This window comes from Uranotaenia lowii, unplaced genomic scaffold (genome assembly GCF_029784155.1).
Source record: "Uranotaenia lowii strain MFRU-FL unplaced genomic scaffold, ASM2978415v1 HiC_scaffold_545, whole genome shotgun sequence".
NCBI lineage: Eukaryota > Metazoa > Arthropoda > Insecta > Diptera > Culicidae > Uranotaenia > Uranotaenia lowii.
Window position 1 is genome coordinate 1 of NW_026598473.1, and position 25,000 is coordinate 25,000.

The 25,000-nt window shown below is 34.2% G+C and overlaps 1 protein-coding gene across 1 annotated transcript; it reads left to right on the plus strand.

The window, feature by feature from the left end:
- Positions 1-2,522: 2,522 nt before the first annotated feature.
- LOC129760268 (nuclear transcription factor Y subunit alpha) lies at positions 2,523-22,862 on the plus strand. Its single transcript, XM_055757880.1, has 6 exons — positions 2,523-2,705; positions 3,872-4,608; positions 12,511-13,167; positions 21,074-21,319; positions 21,406-21,785; positions 21,869-22,862. The coding sequence occupies exons 1-6, from the start codon at positions 2,557-2,559 to the stop codon at positions 21,917-21,919; spliced, it is 2,220 nt and encodes a 739-aa protein (XP_055613855.1). The 5' UTR covers positions 2,523-2,556; the 3' UTR covers positions 21,920-22,862.
- The last annotated feature ends 2,138 nt before the right edge of the window (positions 22,863-25,000 follow it).

The following is a 25,000-nucleotide window of genomic DNA, read 5'->3' on the forward strand; positions in this document are numbered from 1 at the left end:
GGAGGTAATTGCGGATTGGATTCGGTGGAAGAATTAAATTAATTTCAACCACGAAGAAGCTGTAGTCTACAAAATTCTGAAGTTTGGTAAGGTCCACAAGAAATGTCATCGCTGTCATCAAGCTGGAAAAGGGTCCGAGATGACATCTACATTCTTGTATTTGCGTCAAACTTTGGTAGTTCTTGTTGAAATCAATTCATTATTTTTGTTCTTTCTTTTTTAACAACCTACTATTTTTTAAGTTTTATTAGGGACACTTTACCATCCTCATGGCATTTGTGTCGAGTTTAACAAGTTTAACAGTTTAACATGGTTGACCTGGCCGTAGTTGTATATGCAATGCATTCAATACCTATGCAACAAATTCAAAGTTGAAAAGAAAAATTAGGGATGCCAGTTTTTTATTTTCCTTAGAAGTTTTGGCCACGTTGATGTTACAAGAGAAAGATAGGCGAAAACGCAGTAACTTTTATATATAACCAATTAAGAGAAAAGGAAGTTTTCCAACAACTGTCCATAGAAGCTCAAAACCGTAGATGAATGTTCAGAATAACCTTAAATTTCGTGACTTGATTCATTCCACAACCTTGTTTTGTTGAAACTGAGTGAATCCACGTCATAAAAGCATAGCTTCATTTGCTTTTATTATTTTTTTATTCAAAAGTTAATCGCTTAACCTCTAGAATGAAATAAGTGCGAAAAGAGTGAACTCACGTCACGGTAGATTGTGTCTAATCTTTTTAAGCAACTGTATAGGAATCGTACTCTTAGACAATTATGTATAGTAGACTGAGTCGTTTTCAGGACACTTTTGAATTTCATAAAGCCTGGGGTCTTAAAACCTTCGTTTTGGTTCAAAACTCATCCATGATTTTTTGCAGAATTTTAAGGCATCATTTACAGCAGTAAATTTAAACTTTATGTTTGTATGGGAAAGTTGAATATTTTGTACTGAAAAATCAACATATTTTTTATTCTTCTGTGGAAGCTTGCTACTGGTTTTTGTGCTAATTTATAAATTTTCTTAAGAAAATTTTCGCTGAACAATTTTGTCGAAGGTCGTTACTTCGTATCTTTTAAAATCGAGCTATTTATTACCTATTTACAATTCCAAATCTGATAATTAATTTTAAATTTAAATTAAACAATAAGGTATTGCTTGTATAACCTACGTAGAATTAATAAAATTGCTACACTTAGAAACAGTTTCCAACCTTTTTATTGTATCTTAGTTTGTTTCTATTACTATAGAGTTTGCATTTCTTCTGATTCCTTAATGAATCATACATTTGAAAACATCTTTTATTAGCTAATCTATGCCAATCTCGAGTAAAATTTGAGAGTAAGGTTGGAGGACATGCAGTGAAAAATGCAGTTACCAACTACGGTAAGATAGTAAACCCTTCTGACTATGATATCGAGGCGTTGGCATACGCCTATTCTACTCATTTGTAAATTTTCCTTTTTAATGATGTTGGTGCAATCGTCGCAATTAGTGATGTCAAACTCTTTTTAGCACCTTTTCGAAATTCTACCAATTACACGTTTGACTCAAAATCATGATTATTTTCAGGTTTTTTCTTACTGAAATGAGAAAAAAAAAACTAATTAGCTTTAAAACGAATAACTGTATTCGCCTTGAAAGATGAAACTTATAAGACATCTGATTTAGTGGCTCCAGAGACTAACAAGGTTCATTTTAGAAAATCACCAAAAACTGTAGTGTTAAAACATTTGATATGTATTAGTTTTTTTTCTGAATATCGTGGATGTCATTGAAGATGCAGAGAATAATTATTTCGATTTTCCTTGAGGTTTTTTGAAAATATATACATAATTAAAATTTCAGTTTTCCATTCTATATTGCTAGCTCAGATTTTTTTTTTTGCAAGATTAGAATTCCAAATAGTTATTGATTCTTTTGTCCCTTGATAGAAACGTTCCACTTGAAAATCGATGGCCTTGTGCTACATCAACTGAACAACAGTGCGTGTCCGAATCGGAATCGGAATCGGTGGAAAAAGTTATATGCCTTCCGGTGTGCGAACAAGTGTGGACAAGACCTTGACTGGCTTTTCGAAGTATCACTCGAGTTTGGTGCTGTTGTCATTAATTCCCTTCTGTCACGCAATATGTAGCTTTGGCTACACGATTCCTGAAAATGCTGAAAATGTTCAACAACTGTGAGCAAAGCTCACAGTGACGAAATGCTCGGATAATTTAGAGCAGATCGTACTTCATTTCACTAAAGCTATATGATTGAAAACCAGTAAGGGTTTGCGTTTCAAGACTCCATATCTTGCCCTTGGCTTCTCGTTTGAAGTGTAGCAAATTGTTCAACCATTTTAAATTGAAATTTTGGTACCTTTCATTGTAATACCCTCACAACATTGGCAGAACTTTGCCAAAAGGAAAGCGTATAATTAATCAACTTCGGCTTTCCTCGAACTTTGATCCTGTAGCTAATCTGATAATCTGTGTTTTACCTCTCTCTCTTTTTCTTTTTCTTCCACCAGACGCGGCCTCACGCCACCGCACCGAGTAAAATCGATCTCGATGGCCACATTCACACCGGATGAAATCGATTTCGTCCGCCAGAATGGCAACGATGCCTGCCAGAGGACCTGGCTGGGGCTTTGGGATCCGAAACGAGCCATCAAACAGGAGCATCGAGATTTTATGATTGACAAATACGAACGCAAAAGGTAAGGCACACCCCGGCTTACAGCTTACACAGAAGCTACGTTCGGTGGAATTTATCATTGAGATCACGTAAATTGAGCGTTTGAGAAAGGTTCAATAGATTCTGACACTTTTTGGATCGAGTTGGAAATGAGTTTCCCGATAACTTATTCAAAGAATGAACTTGTATTTTATCAGATCAATGCAATAGAGCAATATGAGCGATGCATAGTAATCTAAATTTTTTACTCCGTATTTTAACGGACCCTAAAATTATTAAAAGATATTTGAATAATTTGATTTTCAACAAATTTTCAAATTGCTTTAGTTAAGCATCCCATTGTTGCTCAATTATTTCATTCATGAAGCTATCGTCCCGAATTTTATTCCATGCGAGCAATTCAGTACCATTTAAACAGAAGTACTTTCAGGGTGAAAAGGTGCTATAATTTTACGCAATCTCGTGGTAATAACTTTATATTGGAATATTGTTAGTTCATTACAGTTGTCTCAAATTTAGAAAGTAGATTACACTTAGGCTATGAAAAACGTAGAATTGGAATTCTATATAAAAAAAAATGCTGAAATAACGGAAAAATCATTAATTTAACTGATTCTTGAAACATGTTTGATGTTGTTGCACAAATTCTATAAAATGTTATTAAGGCTTGTACTACTTAGAATCGAGTCGCATACAATTTCCGATTTTTGCATTAGGAAATATCGAACAAAATGGGTGAATAGGTTTTTCAGGGTTTTATTAAACTTTTAGGGAAAAATACAATTTTTTTTGCAGTTTTAATGAAATTTCAAACTCTTTGTCGAATATCTCACAAAAATGTCTACACAGTTTCGAATCAACCGTATCGGCAATTTTTTCCGCCACTTCGCCATATCAGATGATGTTTTGATTAATTAGCCACCCTTTTTCTATTTACTTTTGAACTCTCGACTATTGACCAATATTTTTGATGGACCGAAACTGTGGGTAGTTTGGTGGAATAATATTTTTTTTCAAAAACATCAATATTATTCTGCTGGTTTCATTCCAATATATTCCGTGTGTTAAGACAGTTGGCTAGATCGGGCCAGAACTTCACGGATAGTGAATTCTTTCATTAATCTAATGATTGTGTTTTTATTTGAAATTAAAAGCTAAATAAATTTCTTCACCTTGCTCACATTTCAGATACTACCTAGAACCAGCTAGTCCTCTGAAGTCACTTCCAGCCAACACAACCAACTCGACAAACTCGCTCGCCTCCAGCAATGGCATCAGTGGTAGTAATGGCAACATAAGCAGTATCAAAAATGGCACCGACAACCTAGTGCCTCTGAAAACGGTAACCCTGACGCCGCCAACATCCCTTCGACTGAGCAGGACAAACTCAAACTCCAGTAACGGACTTCACAGCACCTCCAGCAGCAATGGGTCATCGTCGGTCACGAATTCCAGTACAAATCTCAAATTCCAGCAACAGTTTACCCCGGACGATAGCAACTTCTTCAGTGAACCTCCCAGAATCTTGCCACCGACACCTCAGAAGCACTCGGATCATCATCACCAAAGGCTGAATGGCACTTTCGAGCGAAGCCAAAAGAATGGACTACTGACCAGTATAAGCAACGCTAATAGTAATGCCAACAAATTCACACCTGACTCGGACTTTGTGGCCGACTTCAGTAATGCCAACATTGTCGCCGTAAACGGAACAGCCACCGTGAGCAACAATAACAACAACAACAACGTTGGACCGGTGAATGGACTGAAGAACAACAGTAATCACAAGTTGATCAATAGGTATAACGAGAACAACGGCAATCTGTCCAATGGCCATCGGAGTAGCAACGGATCGACGAGCAGTGGCAGTGAGATGATGGAGAACTTTGCAGATTTCGAGCACAGCACAATTTACAACGCGGCAGGTGAGCGATGTGTGATATAGGGATTCCAGAGACTTACATATTGTCTGCTTTGATTTACGATTGGATGAAAGTGTTATTATGTCATTGCCATGCCATACCGTACATATCTCGATGCACACACGTTCATAATTTATTTATGTTTGGCTTACCTCATTCCATGCCGGCAGTGTTATACATAGTTTAGAAGCATTTGATCGTACATTCATCACACAGAAACACGGACAGAAAATTCAATTTCAATGCAAGCGTTTTTAGAATTGTATCATCATGGGTTTTTGAAAATCCTGAACTTTTTGACTATGACACATTTGAAGTTTGTTGAGTTAACTTTATTCAATTTTTTTAAGATTTTCAAAAAAGAACAAAGGGTTATTCAAACACTTTACTGTCTTTCCCGGAAATTGATTTTTGTATGTTTTTCTTATGATGGTCTTCTGTAACTTTTATACTATCTTAAAAGTGAAACATGGTTAAACTAGAAAACTAGCTGTGCAAGTACATTTTCAGTTTTTTTTTACCTTCAACCAGAAAACTTACTAAACGAAAATTCATTTAAAAATTTGTTTGTTAAGTTCTGACCCAAAAATAAAATAATAAAAACCACTTAAATCAGAAACAAGGTGATGCCAAATACTGGAAGAATGTATAACAGCTTCAACTTGCCTTAACCCCCATCCGTCCCTGAAATTTTTACCCGATACAGTCCCTAGAGTGTCAATTTGACACTCAAATGACAAACCAATGAATCTATCTTGTTTTCCAACCGATTTTACCAAATTTTTAGTTTGGAAATCTCGTAATGTAACTCAAATATGTTTCAGTTTTTTGCTTCAGTTTTTCGTCATTCAAGGTCTAAGAAAAAACTCCGAAAAACAATGCTTCGGAAAAAAGACTGTAAATCAGCTACTGAATGCTTAAAAAAAGTACTTTGTTTCCAAAAACCACAAAAAATGTAAAAAAATGGTGAAAAACCGTACTTTTCATTCAATGAACCGTCAAAATTGTTTAAGTCACAGAAGATAAATTTTGAAAGAGGAATGGATAGTTGACATAGTTTGGCACATTTTTCAATTTTAAGATTGTCAAATTACGAAACACATAAATTTTGACGAACTTTCAAAGGTAGCAATTTTTTCCGATTTTCTTGCACTCAAAATCAACTTTGCACTGGATTTTGAGTATGCTAACTCAAGATTTCCGCAATAAATTTATATTTACCAAAAACGTAATTACATTAGCTCTGCGATACTTCAAAAAAATGCCTCAACTTGTAAAGAAATAGAAGCGCTAAGCTCTCATTGCCGATCTACTTCGAGCTGGTGTACTTGGTGACGGCCTTGGTACCCTCGGACACGGCGTGCTTGGCCAACTCTCCCGGAAGTAACAACCTGACGGCCGTCTGGATTTCCCGTGATGTAATCGTCGATCGTTTGTTGTAATGAGCCAATCGGGAAGCCTCGCCAGCAATTCGCTCGAAGATGTCGTTCACGAAACTGTTCATGATACCCATCGCCTTGGACGAGATTCCAGTATCCGGATGTACCTGCTTCAACACCTTGAAGATGTAGATGGCGTAACTTTCCTTCCTGCGAGGCTTGCGCTTCTTCTTTTCCCCCTTGGAGATGTTCTTGGTATCCTTGCCAGACTTCTTGGCTGCCTTCTGGCTTGACTTTGGTGGAGCCATTTCTAAAATTCCACTCGCGTACAGATATCACTCGATACTCCAGAACAAGGAAACTGAAATATCAAAAATAAAAATGTGACATACTTTCTGAACATGTCAGCGACAACTACCGCCAGAAGCTGCTTGTTCGTTCCGGAAAAAATAGTTGTTCTAGTCTAACTCATGGATAATTTCAAATTTGGACTCAAATGAAGATTTTAACCTTTTTAATGGGTTTTTCGAAGACAAAATCATACTAATCACTGTTAAAACGCTTGTTTCACGTTTAGCATTAATTCAAATCCATATTTCAATAACATAATCAAATAGAAAATTTTATTGGCTACAACTTTGTAGAAGACATCAAAGTGATACAAATTGAGAGAAAAAAGTTGTAATGTGACAAACAGTGTGATATTATTTGAAAAATCTAACATCTCACCACTGATTGTACCAATACCATAAAAGTATTTTACCAACTTAGTTATTGATTGTAGAGTGTTTAAATATTCAAGATGGTTTGTTCACATTAAAAAATCAATCTTTACATAAATTTGATCAGGATAATCTGAAATAAAGAGCATTTATGGGTAATGGAGATGAGCATTTATAGGGATATCCGAAACAAATATCAAATTCTGTTTTATTACTCCGATTTTTCCAATAATCCCGAAGGGAGGAATAAATAAAGTTTAAAGTATTTTAACAAAAATTTGATAAATTCTCTAAAATTCAAAGAGTTGAAAGAACAAAACTAAACTGCAAAAAAATGGGAAGTATATCACCTGTTGTTTACGACTTTTTTTTCTTATTTTCGATATAAATTATCTCAATTTTTATATTTTGTGAAATGTAGATTATATACAAAGTTTTCGGATGCAAGCTTTTGTCCATTTTTCTAATTTATTAATTTGAATTAATTTATATTTACATATGTTCCGCTTGGAAACTCAAATTCGACCACATTTTTACTTACACGAATGCTTCCGAAAACGCTAACTTATGCAATCAAACATGAACAAAAGGTTAAAATTTAGTTTTGGTTTCATATATGACACTTTACCAACCTTGTTGTACCCGTGTCTTAGATTTAACAATCGATTAAAATTGACAAGTATGTTTACTAGTCCCAAAAATATTTGTTCCTGCAATCCTCACACTAACTTAGCTTAAAATATTATAAAATTAAATATTCAAGAAAATCGGGAGACATTTTTTTATGTTAAAACCCTATGAATGCTTTCTACTTCAGGTTATCCTGAACAAATTTATGTAAAAGATTGATTTTTTAATGTGAACATATCATCATGAAAATTTAAACATTCTACAATCAATAACTAATTTGGTAGAATACCGTCAAACGGGGCATCTTGCAAAATTGGGGTTAGATGCAACATTTATATATCACAGCACTGATATTTTTAATTTTATATAACGTAATCGAGTTATCTTTTAATGATTACAAAATGATGATCACATAATTTTTCACATTTTAAGCTAGTATTTTAAAGTTTTTCATTTTCGTTCATTATTTAAAAAAATCCATCAATAAATGTACAAATTTTAACATTTTTCGATGCCGTAAAAACTTTACGGATTGGCTTAATGATATTACCTAAACATTTTTTACTGGTTTAATCATCCTGTTCCAACACTGTTGGTGTGAAAATATTTTTCGAACAATCACCAATTTTTTTAAATAAATATTTTTATAATTCAGTTAAGATGCAAAAAAATGCAAATCATAGAGACACCTTGTAAATCTCGTTTCTATATGTTCAAACATAATTATTTTGCATCCCGCAGTTGTCTATATTGAAAATTAATTAATCCAAATATATATTTTTAGGATTTCAACTAGTATATTGTATTTGTGGTATTTTTTACCCCTAAATGTATGCAATATCCTTGTTCAGAAAAATGTAAAAATTCGTTTCAACAGAACCAGGAATAACTACAATAGGTGTTTTTATGCGTAATGGCCTTTATGATATCAACAATTTATCAAAAACTATACTTTTACATACGATAGATTTTTCATTTGAATCAAAATTTGTTGCAAGTAGTTTCTAAATATAGCCAATATCGCCTGTTTTGAAAAAAAAAAAAATAAAAATAACCGAAGGAACCAATGTATTTTTCTGACTACGTCAGTTTAATATATGATTATCTGTGGTCGTGAGTTTTCTAGAAGCCATTGAAGTTAAAAGTGTTGCATGTTGCCCCAGTTGACGGTACTTTTTCTGGTCTTGGTACAATCAGTGATGAGATGTTTTATTAGATTTTTCAAATGAAATAATAACCACACTGTTTGTCACATTACAACTCTTTTCTCTCAATTTGTATCCCTTTGATGTTTTCTACAAAGTTGTAGCCAGGAAAATTTCCTACTAGATCATAATATTGACATATGGAGTTGGATAACCGTTAATTTTAGAATAAGCGTTCTAACAGTGATTAGTATGATTAAACCATTCAAAGGTTAAAAATCTTCAAAAAAAAAAAATTGTTCTAAAGCTTAGAAACGAAACAGTTACGAATGCATGTATTTCCAAAACCATTCGTTTACTTTCTATGGAGGATGTGAAGGTAATCTAATTCATGAAAAAAATTAAAAATATATACTCTGAGTTTTTTGTAACAAAAAATTCTATTCTTCTCTTGGTAATTTCCATCGGCCGGCGCACACTTTTTTCAGTCATGATATTGATCAGTTTTTCCAACTTATACTTCGTTTAATATGTATTTTAAGTGGCTACATCCTCATCCTTCAATTTCAGCTACTTTTCGGTTCAAAACTTCTCTTTTAAAAGAACCTGAGGGCAATTTAGTAGATACAGCTGTTTCTAAATTGACAAAACTTAATTATTTTTGAGCCACTGTTACGTGGGATTATGGTCCACATTTTGGGTTTCTAGATTGAGCGGGTAGGAAAAAAGCGGCAAACGTCAGATGGAAAAATAACGGAAAATTTTTGTATTCCGGAATCTCGAGGTAACGTTTTCGAGCGTTTTTTCAATCTTTTGAATTGAATAGCGCTTAAGTTGAGTTAAATCGTAATCGCCAGTCTAGCCTGGATATTCTTCTCTCCAAGTAAGTTTATCTTGTAATCTTACAATTGCATTCTATTCATGCGTTGGTTTTCTTAGGAATCTACGATTCATCAGCTTAAAAAGGCAACTCATTTGCATAAGAGCTTCCGGACATAAATTAGGCGAATCGATTAGTCGCAAGTAAGTTTTTTTCCTAGTAAAATTTCCCTCAAATTAATCAAGGAAATTTGTTTAGGTATTAACCTCTGTTATCCGACGTGGCACTCGCTAGATACAGGCAATAGCTAAGGGGAACTATTTGTAAGTAGTAAAACTCGATATTCATATGCATTGGCAAAATTCTAAATTCAAAATAAACATTCTACAGAGTCCTGTCGAGGACAGTTTCCCGTCATTAAACGGAATTAATTCTGTCGGAGACAGACTACAAAAAACCCAAACAGCCACTTTAAAGCGTTTTTAATAAAATTTCTGCTAACAAAATCTGGCAATAACGATGTAAAACCATCATGAGATTGAACTTATAGTATAATCGGTAAGTATAGATCGTAGGTTGCGAAGGGTACATACAAGATTACTCTTTTTAGGCTATTAAAACATCAAAAACCAAAAATTTTGTTTTGAAAATTGTTGTTTTTTTTCCACAGGAGCAAAATTTTATATTTTATACAAAACAACCAACAAATACATACTTGAACATGCTCGGGTCCTTGCCACGAGCAGACATGATATAGAATTTAAACGCTGGAATTCATTTGAAATAGGGTATTGGGTACTCCATAAGTTTTGTCGTTCATCAGAAACCACCTGTCCCATAGCCTCGGTACCGGCTGTACAGCTTACGAGCTCTGGAAATAGCAGAAAAATTTCAGCTATTTACCCTTAGTTCTTCGCTTATTCAAAATTAAAAATGCAGGTGTGAGACTTGACTCCCCTGATGACATTTAACCGTTGTTGCGATCATGTGCTTCACTCCATTGTTTGATATGATCTTTTTGGACATTTTTGACAGTATTTGCACTTTTCAACCACTCACACACAGCTATTTTTTGAATTATCAACGATTTTGTCAGCTATCAATATGAGAATGATGGATTTTGAAGGAAACTGCAAATTTATTATTTTCTTTTTCTCTTGCATCGTAAATATCTTAAAAATTCGTAAAATTTATATTTTGAAAAAAAAATCGGTAAAATAGTACTTTTTACAGGCAGCAAAATCCTGTCAAAATTTTGAATATCTAATTACTAGTAAACGAGCTATCAGCAAAAGAAAGTGTCACATTTTTAAAAGAACTAAGCTTCAAACCCCCCGATGGATTATTTCAAATTTGGGCTCAAATGAAACAGAAAAGTCCCAGCTTTTGAATGTTGCAAAAATTACCGCTGCTAATTTTCGAAAAATAAAGTTTTCTTCCAAAGACACCGTGGGACAGTCAGATGACTGACAGTATAGGCTTGGTTGAAGTAAGCATGACTGCTCTCAACCGTTAAAGTGTCTTAAATTTTTTTTTAAACAGCATAACTGTTTGACAGTGTAATGTACGTCTCTGTCATCGAGTGGTTAGCGTGGTTAGACGATAGGGGAGATGGGGGCATAATGGCCACCTTAAGGAAAACGGTTATTTAACCATAGAAAATAGCTATAATATGGAGGTTACATTATTGTTTCGTGTTCAGACACTTGAAAAGCCTATTCCCTAACGGGCTGAAACGTGAAAAACTAGATGAAAACGTTAAAAAATGCATTTTAAAAAAATTTGCCAAAAGCTGAAAACCAGCCACTGTGGAGGCATAATGAGAACCCCCCCTGAGGCAGTATGAGCACCAATAATCAGAGCAAGATGTGCGTTTTTGCCGGGGAATCTAGCAGCGAATTCAATTCGATGAAGTCAGGTGAGCCGTAGATTCATCAAACAAAGCAATAATAAAATAATCTAGGTCTGTTTGTAGAATACAAACAATTCACGCACGCTCATACATTAAGTGCTTTGTTCGGAGGATGATGCTGCTAGCCGTATAATGTAACAATAAAAAAATCGATCATGAATTGTGAATGGAAAAAAATCACCTCGAACAGAAATCTAACTCTAGTCTTTTGATTACCTCTCCGACACCTTACCAATAGGCTGAATTTTCGGATGAAAACTAGTCAAGGTGTGGCGCTATAAATCAATTTTAATTCACTGCTAGATTCTACGGCAGAAAATGCTCATTATGCCTCGATAATATGGTGCTCTATATGCCCCTAGTCAACAAATTTAAGTAAAAACGTGTTTTAAAATTGATAAAAGTAAAAAATCAAAAATTTTATGATGGTGAAAATTGAGAAACAATGTGTACATCATGTTGCAGTGCGTACATTATAGATCAAGGTTATTTTAAGATCATAAGAGCTTATTTCGTGGTGCTCAAAAATTATAATATTTTCGTAACTTGAGAACCAAGCTAGTTTTTTTTAAATATCTCTGTAAAAATGATAAGGAGATTCCTTTTTTTGTGAAAAATTAATACTATAGGAAGTACGAAACAAATCCTCATGAAAATTTATTTAAGAAAATACGCACTTTCGTAGAAAAGCGTAGTTCTCATTATGCCTCGGGTGCTCGTTATGCCCTCATCTCCCCTAATCGCTGGCCCACGGCTGGCATGGGTTCGATACCCATCTGCTGGGTGCTGGGTGTTAAATGTTAATCTTAAGTTGTCCACGTTTATTCAGTCTGTAAAGCCTAAATCGGCTAAGACGGGGTAAGACTATTATTAGGAGATTCAGTCTCCAGGTCAAACTATTCAGTTGATTTCATACACAAATTATAAAGACGACCAAACAAACACCCCACATGCATTGGATTATTATAATTTCAAGTACTCTAGCATCCCATTTGTAATTGCGAACATTAATCACATGTCATACGCCAACGAATCATCCAAACAATTGCTCTGGGAAGGTAGATAAACGAAATTCATTTCTGTTTTTTTTTCACTTTCTGTAAATTTAATTCGTCTCGTTACTGTGCCTACGCGTCTGTTGTGATGCATCACCCGTGTCGTCTTTGCCTATTACGGAAAACTTTCATCTGACGGGATGTGACGCCCATGCTCTTCCTCTTCTTCTCGTGAAATGTAACTATGCCACTTACACGCCCTGCTAAATGTCTGTTTTGGTATTGTATGTGGGTAAAATTAGAGCACACGAGTGTTCCTTTTTGTAGTCCGGACGGTAAAAGTAGCAAACATATGGATAGTACTAGCAGCAGCAGTACAACAAGTGTCAACAGCATACCAAATGACCTATTCATCAACAACTACAGTCTGCTAAACAACAATACTACTACTAATAGTAATAATAACAATAATAGTTGCATCGTTGGCGGAGGAGGAGGTGTTGGAGGTTTCTCGGATCAAACTAAATTTAGTAGTCTAACTCACTTAAACGGCTACAATGGAACTTATCAGACCAATCCGGCCAACAGTCCGATGCACTATGGATCGTCCAACAATGGCTACAGCTACTTTGCTAGCTACCACCCCAATCCAAATATAATCGGGCACAGTGGGAGTTGTAGTCTTAACTTTCCCACCCACGCCAACACCAACTACGGTAGTAGCTCAACTAACAGTAGTGCCATCAACAGTAACGTCCAGTGGAATCTGTGGCAGCAGTTTAGTCCAACGTGGCCACCACCCGGCGACCAAAAGCCACAACATCAACTGACCAGTAGTGCTGTCGGTGGAATGAACTACAATAACGTCATCCCAACAAGTCAATCAGTAGTAGCACCGAATTTGGTGACACAGAAGCAATTTCAGCAGCTTCCCAGCATCAACAGTCCAAATCGATGGTGTAAGTCAACTTCGTCCGTTGGCGATAACTTATGATGGCTTGTGGCTGACCCAACTAAAAGAGCTTTTTGATTGTTTTTTTTTCTTTCTCTCGTTTTGTACGCCACTGATTGTTTTACAGTACCCCATCAGCAAGCAAGCATCCCTCCTCCCATGAATGAGTAGACATTAGAAAATAATAATTTCATTTTGATTGCCTTTTTCAATCTGTTTTTTCGTCGGTTTATTTCATTAGTTGACCTTTTTCGAAAAGCGCTGGATAAATGAATGGGAATGAATTGGCGTTCCGAGTTTTGTTGAGGTTGATTTGGCGTTAATAATTTATCACGTTTGGTTTGCGAATAGCATGTGCTTCTCTCCCTGTGGCTCAATTTTAGCTTCCCATTTATTTTCGACAGTAGGTTCCTCTATATAAAACGGTAGAGCATGGTGTTCAATAAACATTCTTGTTGGAGGTAAATCTGCTACCTTTATTTGAGTGAAGCTTTTTCTCCGAAAACCACAATAAATGGCTAATTGACCGTGTAATTCGGAAACAAATCACGACGTTTTTCTTAATTTTGAGTGTGAGTTTGGGTTTCTTATTTCTTTTTTTCAATTAACTGTTTTCATTGAAAAAGTGTTGATTTTGTAATTCATATCGTCCTTAGTGAAAAGTAAGTAATTCAACTAGACGTTAAGGATACATTTCAATTATAATATTGTGTGATTTTAGTATATTAACTTTGCTACTTGTTACGATATGTCATGGTCGTTTGTTTGCTACCTTGTCCATTTCGAGAAACTGTTCAAAAGAAGTATCACATGCCAATACATTACAACACGTTTAAATTTTTCATTTGATTCTTATTTAGTGGAGAATGTGGATACTTGATCCCCTTTTCTTATTTTTATCATATCTTATTGGTAAAATTTAGCAACTTGCCGTTTTTGTATTGCCTTACAACGTGTAATTTCAATTTTATATGCTTTCAAAGTTGGAACGATACATTAACTCGTAGATGAACTAGGAGCATTTTCGTGGAAGTAAACAATTGCGATATTTTTGAAGTTAAGGGAAACTTGATCCCAGGCTTCCGAAAAGTACCGGCGAACGACAGTATTCTTGCGAACGTCGCACATGCACCTCGATGAAAGCTTCCCGAATATTCCTTCCCCGACAGTTTTTAAAGGAGCGGTCGTGCGATGTACAGCGATGGCTTGTTTTACCTCATGCGAGAGTTTGTTCGTGGGTATGAAAGTTTTTTAAGCTTCGTGACAGTTTTGGGAATATCTTCGTGACAGTTTTCAATGCGTTGAATTTCGCATGACAGTACTACTTACTCCGTCCGACTGTAGCCGAGACTCGCTCGGGCCGAGTTAATTTCGAACGAACGCATGAATTTTCCTTTTGCTTGAAGCTACTGCGGGTGGTGATCACCCCAATCATCCTCCCCTTCCCTTTTCGCCTAACCTGCACCGGCACCACACAATGCATGTGAACAAACCTAACTTGTACCCCAGAAAAGATGTTCAATGTTAAACATTTTTTTTTTCAAAATTATTTTTTTTAATTTACGGAATTTTTGACTGCTTATTTAGCTGTGTAAATATAGGGTGAGATGAAAAAAATCTCAAAAAAACTGCTTTATATAGTTAGGGAATTTATTGATTTATATAACTTTTGTAAAAACATTTCATGGAATTATTGAAAGCCCTAACAAGCAAAGTCTGCCATTTTTAAATACTTTTCAGTGGATTGAATGTTTTAATTTTCAATGGTTATAACTTTTTTCATGAAATCTTTAGCTGCTTGTCATGTTAGCATAAAAAAAATTAAGTTAAAGAATAGTCAAAACCAAAAACCAAAGACCAACTTCATTTCATGCTTATTTGAAATTTCTTCTTCCATACAAATTTCCATACAAAATTGAAACGCGTTGCGCTAACTCAGGAATCAACCAAATCATTTAAAATTTTACTCTGATGTACGGTGACCCAAACAGCATCGGAAAAACGTATGGGAGCAAAAAGTCCTTTTTTCAGCGGTCTAATGCGTAGGGCTAGGTGGGGTAATTATGAAAAAAATTTCTTCATTTGGCACACTTACAGCCACCATATGTTAATTTCTTATTACAAACTTTGAAAAGCTACCATCAATAAATATTTCCGTGCTCGTAATCATTCTGTAGAACAACTTTTGTTTTTTGGTCGCAACCTCTGTCCTTGGGACGTCTGTTCATAATTACCCCAGTCTCTAGGGGGTAATTATGAACACGGATTACGAACTTGGTATACAATTTTTGAAAAGTAATAGTAGTTATACGTTACATTTATCCATAGTAAGCAGTGTATGGTGATTTTTTACTTAAAAAATTATGTTCATAATTACTCCAAACTCTGTTCATAATTACCCCGAACTATGTTCATATATACCCCGAGACTTGTCCAATATGAGTTATATGATGTCATAAATACTCAATTCAAAACCAAATAATGAAAATACTTAGCAGTAATAAGAAATTGGGTTGTTTTATAAAAACTCAATCCAATTCATATATAAAACTTGCAAAATAAACAAATGTAATCATAATTAAGATGTAAAACAATAGAAAAATAGCTATTTAGTGTTCTTTTTAATTGATATTTTTCTATCTTTTGTTTCGAAAGTTTAATTTCTTTGTTACATCTTTTACGTTTTGGTTGGTTTCTTTTTCCCGTTTCTTTACGTCTTCACAAAACATTTTATTTGATAGGACCTCTCCATACGTGTGAAATTTTAGACGAGTTAGACTACTCGATAGTTTTTACATCCGTTTAAAATGTCCTGCGCAGCAAACATCAAGTCTTCACCAAAATGTCGTGGGATAGGCTTTTCACGTACGTGCGAGGTATCATGAATTTGAAACCTATACATATACAGGAAATTCGTCGTTGTCTCACAAAAGCACTCATTAAAATCTTCTTGGATCAGTTAACAGTCATTTTTACAATTCTTGTCAGTTCTATATGATCGACAGTTTTGAAAAATATTTACACTTATAAATTTTTTTATCACCTGTCTGAAAGTTCACATAAGTAGTTCTATACTTTCAAAAAAAAAAAATTGAAGTACTACCGAAGTTTTCCTCAACAAACTGAAAGAGAAAATCTTCAACCAAAAGATGTTCATTTTGCCCCAAATAAAAAAAATACTCGAACAAATTAACATTGAAAAAAGTATTTATCAGGTATTAGAAAAGGGGTAGGCTTAAATTAATATTGAAAAAAGTATCTAAGTAAAAAATTAGACTGCAAGAAAATAGATTTTTCCGGATTTAACACATAAACCATTATTATTTGCTGTAAATCTAATGTTCTGAATAGCAGCACGTTGTCCAAACATTCAGGAAAATTGATCTTTGCTTTGTGGACTTTTTTATCAACGAAAATCGAGTTTTTATCACTCTTTATTTAAACAAAATTAAGACTTGTTTAAATTTGGTTACAGATTGAGCTTTTTTCAAAATTTCTATTTTATTCACTTTTTTCCACTTTTGAAATTTTATTTTCAGTTTAAAAAAAAATGAGGTTCAAAAGTTTTTCGCAAAGACTGAAAAGAACTGGTAGAGTTTTTTTTTCTAAATCCGAATCTCAATTTTGGAAAGAAAAATCAATTTCTCAAAAATTCAAAACTTAACACATTGTAGACCTAATTTAATTATGAAATTAATTGAATTTGGTCCAGTGGATTCTGGGATACAATGCCGAGTGTTGATGTTTCCCGGCTAAGATTTCTTCACGGTCGTTAATATGTTAAGATGTTATAGAAAGGGGGGGGGGAGTAGTTTTTTAAGAAATTTCTCACAAGGGGAGGAGGGGAAAAGGGATCTGGAAATGCTTGGGTAATTAGTGAATGGCCCCCTAAGTTGATGAATAAATCATTTGACCATTAAAAAGCATTAGAAATGTCAGGAAATGTATAAGAAGATGTGTTAATAATTACCCCATAGGACGGAAACTATGGGGTAAATATAAACACTCATCTGTGAATCAGTACGAATTAAATTTTTCAAAATTTCTTCAAAATCCAGACAAAGCATCATAAACTGCATGTAAAACAGTTGATAACAATATTCTAGCAGGATTTCCAAATTATTATTAGGATATTCAAAACATTGAACACTGTCCGAAACGATTTCCGTTTCACGAGGTAATGGTTTTTTAAAACATCTGAAATGATATCATTATGATTTGAAAACAGATCGGAAACACCTTACAGCTATCAATCGGATGTTAAACTACCACTTTTCGAACTTTTGGTGTTCATTCATCCCCCACAGCAGCGCGTATGGCACTTGTTCGGAATTACCCCGTGTTCATAATTACCCCACTTGACCCTATATAACCCGATATGTGCATTAGGATGGCAGCCAAATGGGTAATGTTGAAATTCGCAAACCGACCATAAACATTCTGTATATTGGCCTAAAAAACTGACCTGTGCAAAATTTTAGCTCAATCAGACTTGATTTAGGAGTGACCCAAACCGTTCAAAGTTTCGGCTTTTTGACCATTAAAGATCTAGGGGTGGACCAAAGGAAATCGGAAAAATCGAGATTTTCTCATTTCTTTATTCCAAATTATTCAAATTTAGTAAAATTATAAATAAATAAAGAAAATAAACTGGAAGAAATGATTTGAAAAATTCCAAATTTGCAAATATTTAAAATTTTATAACTTCGGTTTTTTTTATTCAAATTTGCACAGGTCAGTTTTTCAGGCCAATATACAGAATGTTTATGGTCGGTTTGCGAATTTCAACATTACCCATTTGGCTGCCATCCTAATGCACATATCGGGTTATGTACGCATTAGACCACTGAAAAAAAAAGGACTTTTTGCTCCCATACGTTTTTCCGATCCCGTTTGGGTCACCGAACATCAGTGTAAAATTTTAAATGATTTATTAAGTCTAGTTGGTACAAACTTTCTTTTTAATTTTTTTTAACCCAGTTTTCCAAAAGATTCCGAAATTTCCGAAAAGAGAGTTTCCAATTTTCTTATATTTCAATCTTTAAAACATATCTTTCATAGTTTCTGATAATCAATTTTTTTCGAATTCTAAAATGGAAATTATCAAAAGTTTCAAATTTTGTCTTTGTTTTTTGTTGTTATGAGTATCGTAATCCGGGGTAATATTGATCACTTTTTTCAATATTTTTGGATTTTTTTTTCTGTTAAGGGTAATTAGGCATGTTTTATATTTTTAAAACCAATACTGGACACTTATGAACGTAAAAAATGGTTGCAGAATTTTTTTAGATTACTTTAAATTTGGTTTAAAAATCGATTTCGGCTCTGTTTTGAATCTGATGCTTAGGGGTAACATTGATCAGCCTCTATTTTCGACGGTTTTTACGAGTTTTCTTGATCATAAAGGATACAAAATACCTTCATAATATTTACAAATGCTAGTTAATAAATTTTACCTAGTTTTTTAACGTTTTCTTTAAAAAAAATTTAATCGAAGAAAGAACTATTATGTTGCATACATTTAGGGGCAAAAATTAAATTAATTGCTAAATAGTTTGAACTACAAAACACAAAAGAAATTTTACCTTCACACATTCTGGTAGGCCCTCTCACTATTTCCAGTATATTTTTTTCTTCAAAGTTAATTATTTGATAGGATTCCTGTCCATTTGTCCAATACGGGCTTACTCTTGGAAAATGTCCTTATTTTTCAAATATAGAAAATTTATTACAAAATGACTATAAAAAAAGCACTATTAATATACATATACAATGAAAACAAGTTGTTCTTTCACTTTCAACAACCCGTTTGCTTCTAAATGCTTTTTGGTATCATCAGGAGAGCTGTTTGTTTGCGCGCCTTATAAATCAAAGATATTTTAGGATTTTAAAATTACATTTTTACTTACAGAAAAAAAGTTCATACACAAACCAAATTTTGCCTTTGGTTCTCAATAAATAGGCTTTCAAATGTTGAAACCAGTTTTCAACAATTCATTCTATAGACTGAGTTATTGAAGATAATGTGCAAAAATTTATTGTTGGTCAAAGTTACCCCGGTGATCAAAGTAACCCCGTTTTACGGTATTTGTATTGCAATTTTTTATCTACATTATCTTTGTAAAGAAAAAAAAACATGGACCCTAGTTAGGTTTGCGATTATTTAATGTTCATTTGTATCTCTGGACCCAACTGAAAAATACTAACTTTATGTCGAATATTTAAATCTTTTTTTTAATCGTAAATTTTCTCCATCGAACCCAGCACTTGGATTATCATCGAAATTAAAAAATTCGACACCTTCTGCTCAGATGACGAATAAAAGCACCTACGCAACTCCCTGGACTGCCTCGGAGCTAAACGTTAAACGACCCGAATTTTGCAGTTTGTCACCGACAACTCATTTTTTTTTTACTTTTCCCTGTTTTCCAAAACAAACACTTATTCGACGTATTCGAAGAGATATAACATTTTCCCGAGGACTTTTTCGAGAACTACGACCAATTTTAACTGTTTGGATTATTCGCTTCAAAAGTACGACCAGAAAAAAACGGCAAATAATGCTCCATCGTCATTTCGCTTAAGTTGGAATTTTTTTGATTTTCACAATGTCCCTCTTTCACCTCTAGCATTAAGCCGCATTTTGAATAGTTTTCTTCACTTTGACCAAATCAAATTTTAACACTTTTGCAAATTGCCACGTGACTAGGGATCGGTTTCGCGGAAAACGATCCGACACCGACCATGAGTAAAAATCACATCGCGAGAGAACAAATCCAAAACACATCCGCACCCAACGAATGTTGTCTCTCATTTATATCTTATCATTTATAACATTGCTTGAAGTTTCAATTTGTGGAATTTTTGATTTTAAACTGAATTGAAAACAAAACCACAAACATTTTAGTTTAGAGATATGTATACATAATTTTAAAAGCTTAATACATTACATCTAATTGTTGCAAAATCTTTTTTGTATTTTAAAATTTTTTGACTTTGTATTTTATCAAAATTTGTTCATGCCATGTGATCAGAGCGTACCTTCAAACTGGACTGATTGGTCAGTCATTTTGCTATGCGCATTTAGGAACACTTCCCCCTACATATTTCAGTTTTAAGAAATTTGGCGAAAAGCATTTTTTTAACTTGATTAAAATCCAAGTTGATTTTTTTTTTGAATCTTTAATACATTAGAAATAATTTGATGAACATTGTTATATTAAAAAAAAATGCAAAAAGTGGTTTAAAAAAACTAATATGGGACAACTTATACAAATCCAAGCAATGTATTATGATACCTAATACTTTTAGCTATCCTGGAGTTACTCGAGGTAACTGATTATAACAACTGGTTTGCAGCCATTTTGAAGTTGCATTCAATTTTTTATGAATTGCATACGAAAATTTATTTAAAGCAGGCGCATCACAAGTTAACCGAACCAAAAACGTGGCGCAAGAAATTAGATTTGAATGCAAGTGGCAGAAAGGAAACTTGAACGAAAAACCTTTCATGATTTCAAAACTGTTGGCAATCCGTGAGATCAATTATTATGGTTTGTAGATTAAATGAAAGGTTGTAAAAATTCCGAAGAGAATGATGATAAACTCGTGGCAGATAACAACAGCACATGCAAGAAAGCTCAAATTTTAACAGAAGAATTAAAAATTTACTGGTATCAATTCCGTTTGTCATCAGCGAAATAAGTTCGGGGCTCAATATTATCTGGTTTCAGATTCAGTTTAGACAGTTGTATAAAATAATCGTAAGTTATTTGCATGTAATCAGTTAGATACTTAGATTTTATAAAATCACATAGGTACAAATAATTTTATATAATAACATATTTAGCTTCAAATTTCGTTGAATCGTGTTTAGAATTCTTACCTCAATATTTCTTTTTTTTAAATTACAGGTCTTCCAGTCTCTGTCTCTGCCAGTCCCAAAGCAGCACACGGTACCAGCTCAGCGACGCCGTCCGTTGATAGATATGCCGCCTTGAAAGATCTGGATGATCAGTTCCGGGAAATCAAACTGGAAGCCGAAGCCAACGTCACAAACAACAACAATATCGGCGCCACCAACGGCCATGGGCATGGTATGAATGGCATGAGTAATGGGCACATCAATGGAAACCACAGCACAACTGAAGTTCATCAAGGTAAGATGCGGTTTTTTTGTATTTCTGACAATTTGCGCTCGTCTGTGATAATGCTGATCGTGATTTCACGTTTCGCCCCTCAACAGCATCCGCGGCCAATCCCTTCAAGACGGCAAATCCGTTCCAGCAGCAGAATAGTCAACCAGCAGCTCAAACGATGAGCTGGGCCATTCCCGGGGCAAACGGAACGACGACGGCGACGTCCAACGGTTTCTATGCTACCTCGCCGTATCAGAATGGGTTCGTGTATCCCGCAGCCTCGGCCAGTTTACTCAATGGAAACCTACCGTCGAACGGATCGGTTAGCTTCGGAAATGGCGGCTTCCACAGTAGCAGCAGTAGTAGCAGTAGCAGTACGGGTGCATTTGGAAGCCAAGTAGCGCCAGGAATGTCACAGTACGGCGGTTTGTCTAACGGGATCCATCAGCCACTAAACAACTTTGGGCATTTTGGAAATCCTTTTATGGTAAGTGCCTGTTTTCATTGAATCCGTGAAGTCTTGGGTTTATGATCGAGGTGTAATCATCTATTTTTTTAACCTAATTTCAGGCGGCCGGTGCAACGACGGGATCATCAAAGTCCAACAACCCTTTCTTATGAGTACACTCCTAAGCTCTGCGATAGAAAAGATCGACTTTCGTATCGATTCCCGATCGTTGTAAAAAGTGAATATGAAAAGGGAAAAATGCCGCATGCTGCAAGCAAGTAGGAGTACCTAGATATCTAATTCAAGTGTACGGTAGGATTTCAAATAGTTATGACTAGAACGTCCAATGGAAGATAGATAAATTATATGTATACAGACACACGCAAGAGCACACGTGACCCTGATCACCGCATAGCCACGTGGCGTTCGTGAATTTTTAATCCGCAACAGATGGATTTCATCAAAAGTGAAAGAAGAGGAAACAAAACCTAAAAGTTATGCTTAGGTTTTATCGACGATGAAAACCATTGCCGCAAATGCTACTCTGAAATGGATAATGAAAAGCATTTTTGTTTTTATTCTGTTAGAAGGTACAAGTAAGAAGCTGGAATTAAAGCACGTGTTTCGAATGTGTGTATTTACGTCGATAAAAAATCTGATTCCCGAAACGTTTGCTGCGAGGCTGGGAAACTAATGCACGAGAATCGACCGAAGTGAGAAGGATTGACGAAAAAAGATGTTGTAATTCGGGTTTTCCCTCAAGCAAATAATAAATCTGTTGAGCTGGATTGTGATTAATGAGGAAGTGTAGAGTAGGAACGCCGAAATCGTTGGGAGAAAAAAAAAATATATAAGAAAATCACTAGAGTATTGCCAATGTGCCGAAATTTCAAGTGATAAATTCCATTACAATAACATTGATTTGTATATAGGGAGAATGTGTATATTCTTTAACTTTTTTTAAAAAACCATAACTTTTACTCGTTGTGCGTGGATGTATTATTTTTTATTCGATGTTCTTGAAATCGGGCAAAAGGTTGGCTGCAAAAGAGAATCTCATTTTAAATGAATGCTGTTAAGGACTTAAGGTTTGCAATAAAACTAAAAAGATCATAATATTTTTTTTAATTACAGACTACACAGTTCTTTAATAGAAATGATCGGAGTACATCAAAATGTTGAAGCGTTTAACTTAAGTAAGTTGGACTTTTTTTGATGAGTTAGTTGCCCAGGTATATTTTCATTCAAAATTTTAACGTTAGAAAGGATATGTAACATACTATCAGGAGCTGTTTACTAACGCTGTTAACTTTTATGATGCTATGCAAACTTGAACGGTTACCACCACGTTAAAATACTTTAAAGGTTTTTCAACTTTAACCTATTGATTAGGTACATGAGAATTACTTTTAGTGCCAAATTATCAGTAGTAATTTTGGCTTAGTACTTTGCTGATATGCATATTATTAGAAATAAACTTTTTTACTCAAATAAATTGCTAGAGAACTATTTTGAAGAAATAAACTAACGTAATAGTGTTTGCTAAACGAAGTTTTTTTTAAATTTCAACTTTACTTCCACTTTTGATCGAATGTAACTTGAATGACAAAATCCCCTGTTTGAAGCAAAAAGATTGATATAGAATAAATATCCCAAATGTTGCATTCTTTTGAAAGTTGAGCTTTTCAAAGGAATATTCTAAGCAGACCGCCGGCCTTAATTCGAACTTCAAGATCATTATTATGGTTTTATTTATCGTCAATAGGTTTTAAATGACAAAAAGGAAGCTAAACCAAATAGGAAAATTTTATCACACCTTACTTATGGTTACATGCTTCATGGTTATATTTTATGGTTTACATTTGATGGTGGACCGCATAATTATTCGAGTATTAAGGAATTATTATAAATAGTGTTTTCTGTCAAAATTTGTGTAAACTTTTCATTGTTTCATCATTTTCAAGTAAACATGAATGACTTATGTACCCTGGTAATGCGACATGCTCATGTTATATTCTACCAATTCCACTTAAACCATTCATGTTATAACTTTTTTTTTTAAATTTGTAAAATTCAAATTGTTATCGCAATATGATCGAATCGATTCATAAACGCAAACATACAACTATGTACATCTAAATACATGTGGGTTTTTGCCTACAAAGCTATTTTCCAAAAAATCAAAATTTTCCAGTCGGTAAATCGTGCGTAATAAGCTGCAGAACAAACTAAAAAGCCATCGTTTACAAATTCAATTAAAAATCTAATAATAAATTTCAATATTATAAAAACTACAAAACATATACCTATATGCTCAAATGACATAGAAAAGATATAAAACAAAAATTAATGAACATACCTAAATTCTTTACAGAAAAAATAAGCCAATTGCAATCACCTTTAAAACTAACTCGTTAAGTAAATGCAACTAGGAACAAAAAGTCTACATCAAATCTTGAGAGTTGTAAAAGTTCTTTCATGATATATATTATATAATAAATAATATAAATGCTTGTGTGGCCTTATACAACAAGAGAAAAATTTTAATGACTTGAACTATCGTTACGAGCGAATCTTATTCCTAAGATAAATACAAAAAAGTAAAACAAATAAAAAAGATGAATGTTTTATCATACTTTAAAATCAAAAGAAAATCGCGAAAACAAATGCCTGCAGAAAAATAATTTTATCACTCTCGGTACATCCACAGGAAAGCCGTTTCAAACGAAGATTAGCTTTAAAGCAAAGTGTCAAGTTTATACTCTTATATGCCGATGGGTTTTCATGAGAAAGAAACAAAACAATATTTAAAAAATCAAAAAAATACTTCGTACAGGTTTTCAAGGTTGATCGTTGCTCTAAGAATATGAACTTTCTGTTACGTTTTATTTTAATAGGCTTTTAATTATTGTGCTTTCAGAGCGTTGCTTTTGCACCGGACGAGTGTTGAAATGGAGAAGATGGATGATTCGACTACTTTAGCAAAGCCTAGAATGGATATATTTTTTTAAAAGAGAAAAGTTTTAATGTACATTTTAGATATGCGTAAAAATACTGATTTCGTACAGGTTGAAACTTTTGGAGATCGCTTGTTTGACAAAGTGCTATTTCAAGTCTTTTAGCCGATAAGTCTCTCAACTGAAATGTATGGTCATTAAATGAAAAAAAAAAAACGCAGTGTTTACTAAAACCAATATACTCTTCGTTTTAAATAGTTACACAACACTGTGAAAAGCATTCACCGAAAAAAAAAA

Coding starts and splice junctions, on each gene's coding strand:
- LOC129760268 (XM_055757880.1), top strand. CDS start 2,557: ATGGCCACATTCACACCGGATGAAATCGATTTCGTCCGCCAGAATGGC. Junction 13,168..21,073: donor CAACAGTCCAAATCGATGGT/GTAAGTCAACTT, acceptor TTTAAATTACAG/GTCTTCCAGTCTCTGTCTCT. Junction 21,320..21,405: donor CACAACTGAAGTTCATCAAG/GTAAGATGCGGT, acceptor GCCCCTCAACAG/CATCCGCGGCCAATCCCTTC.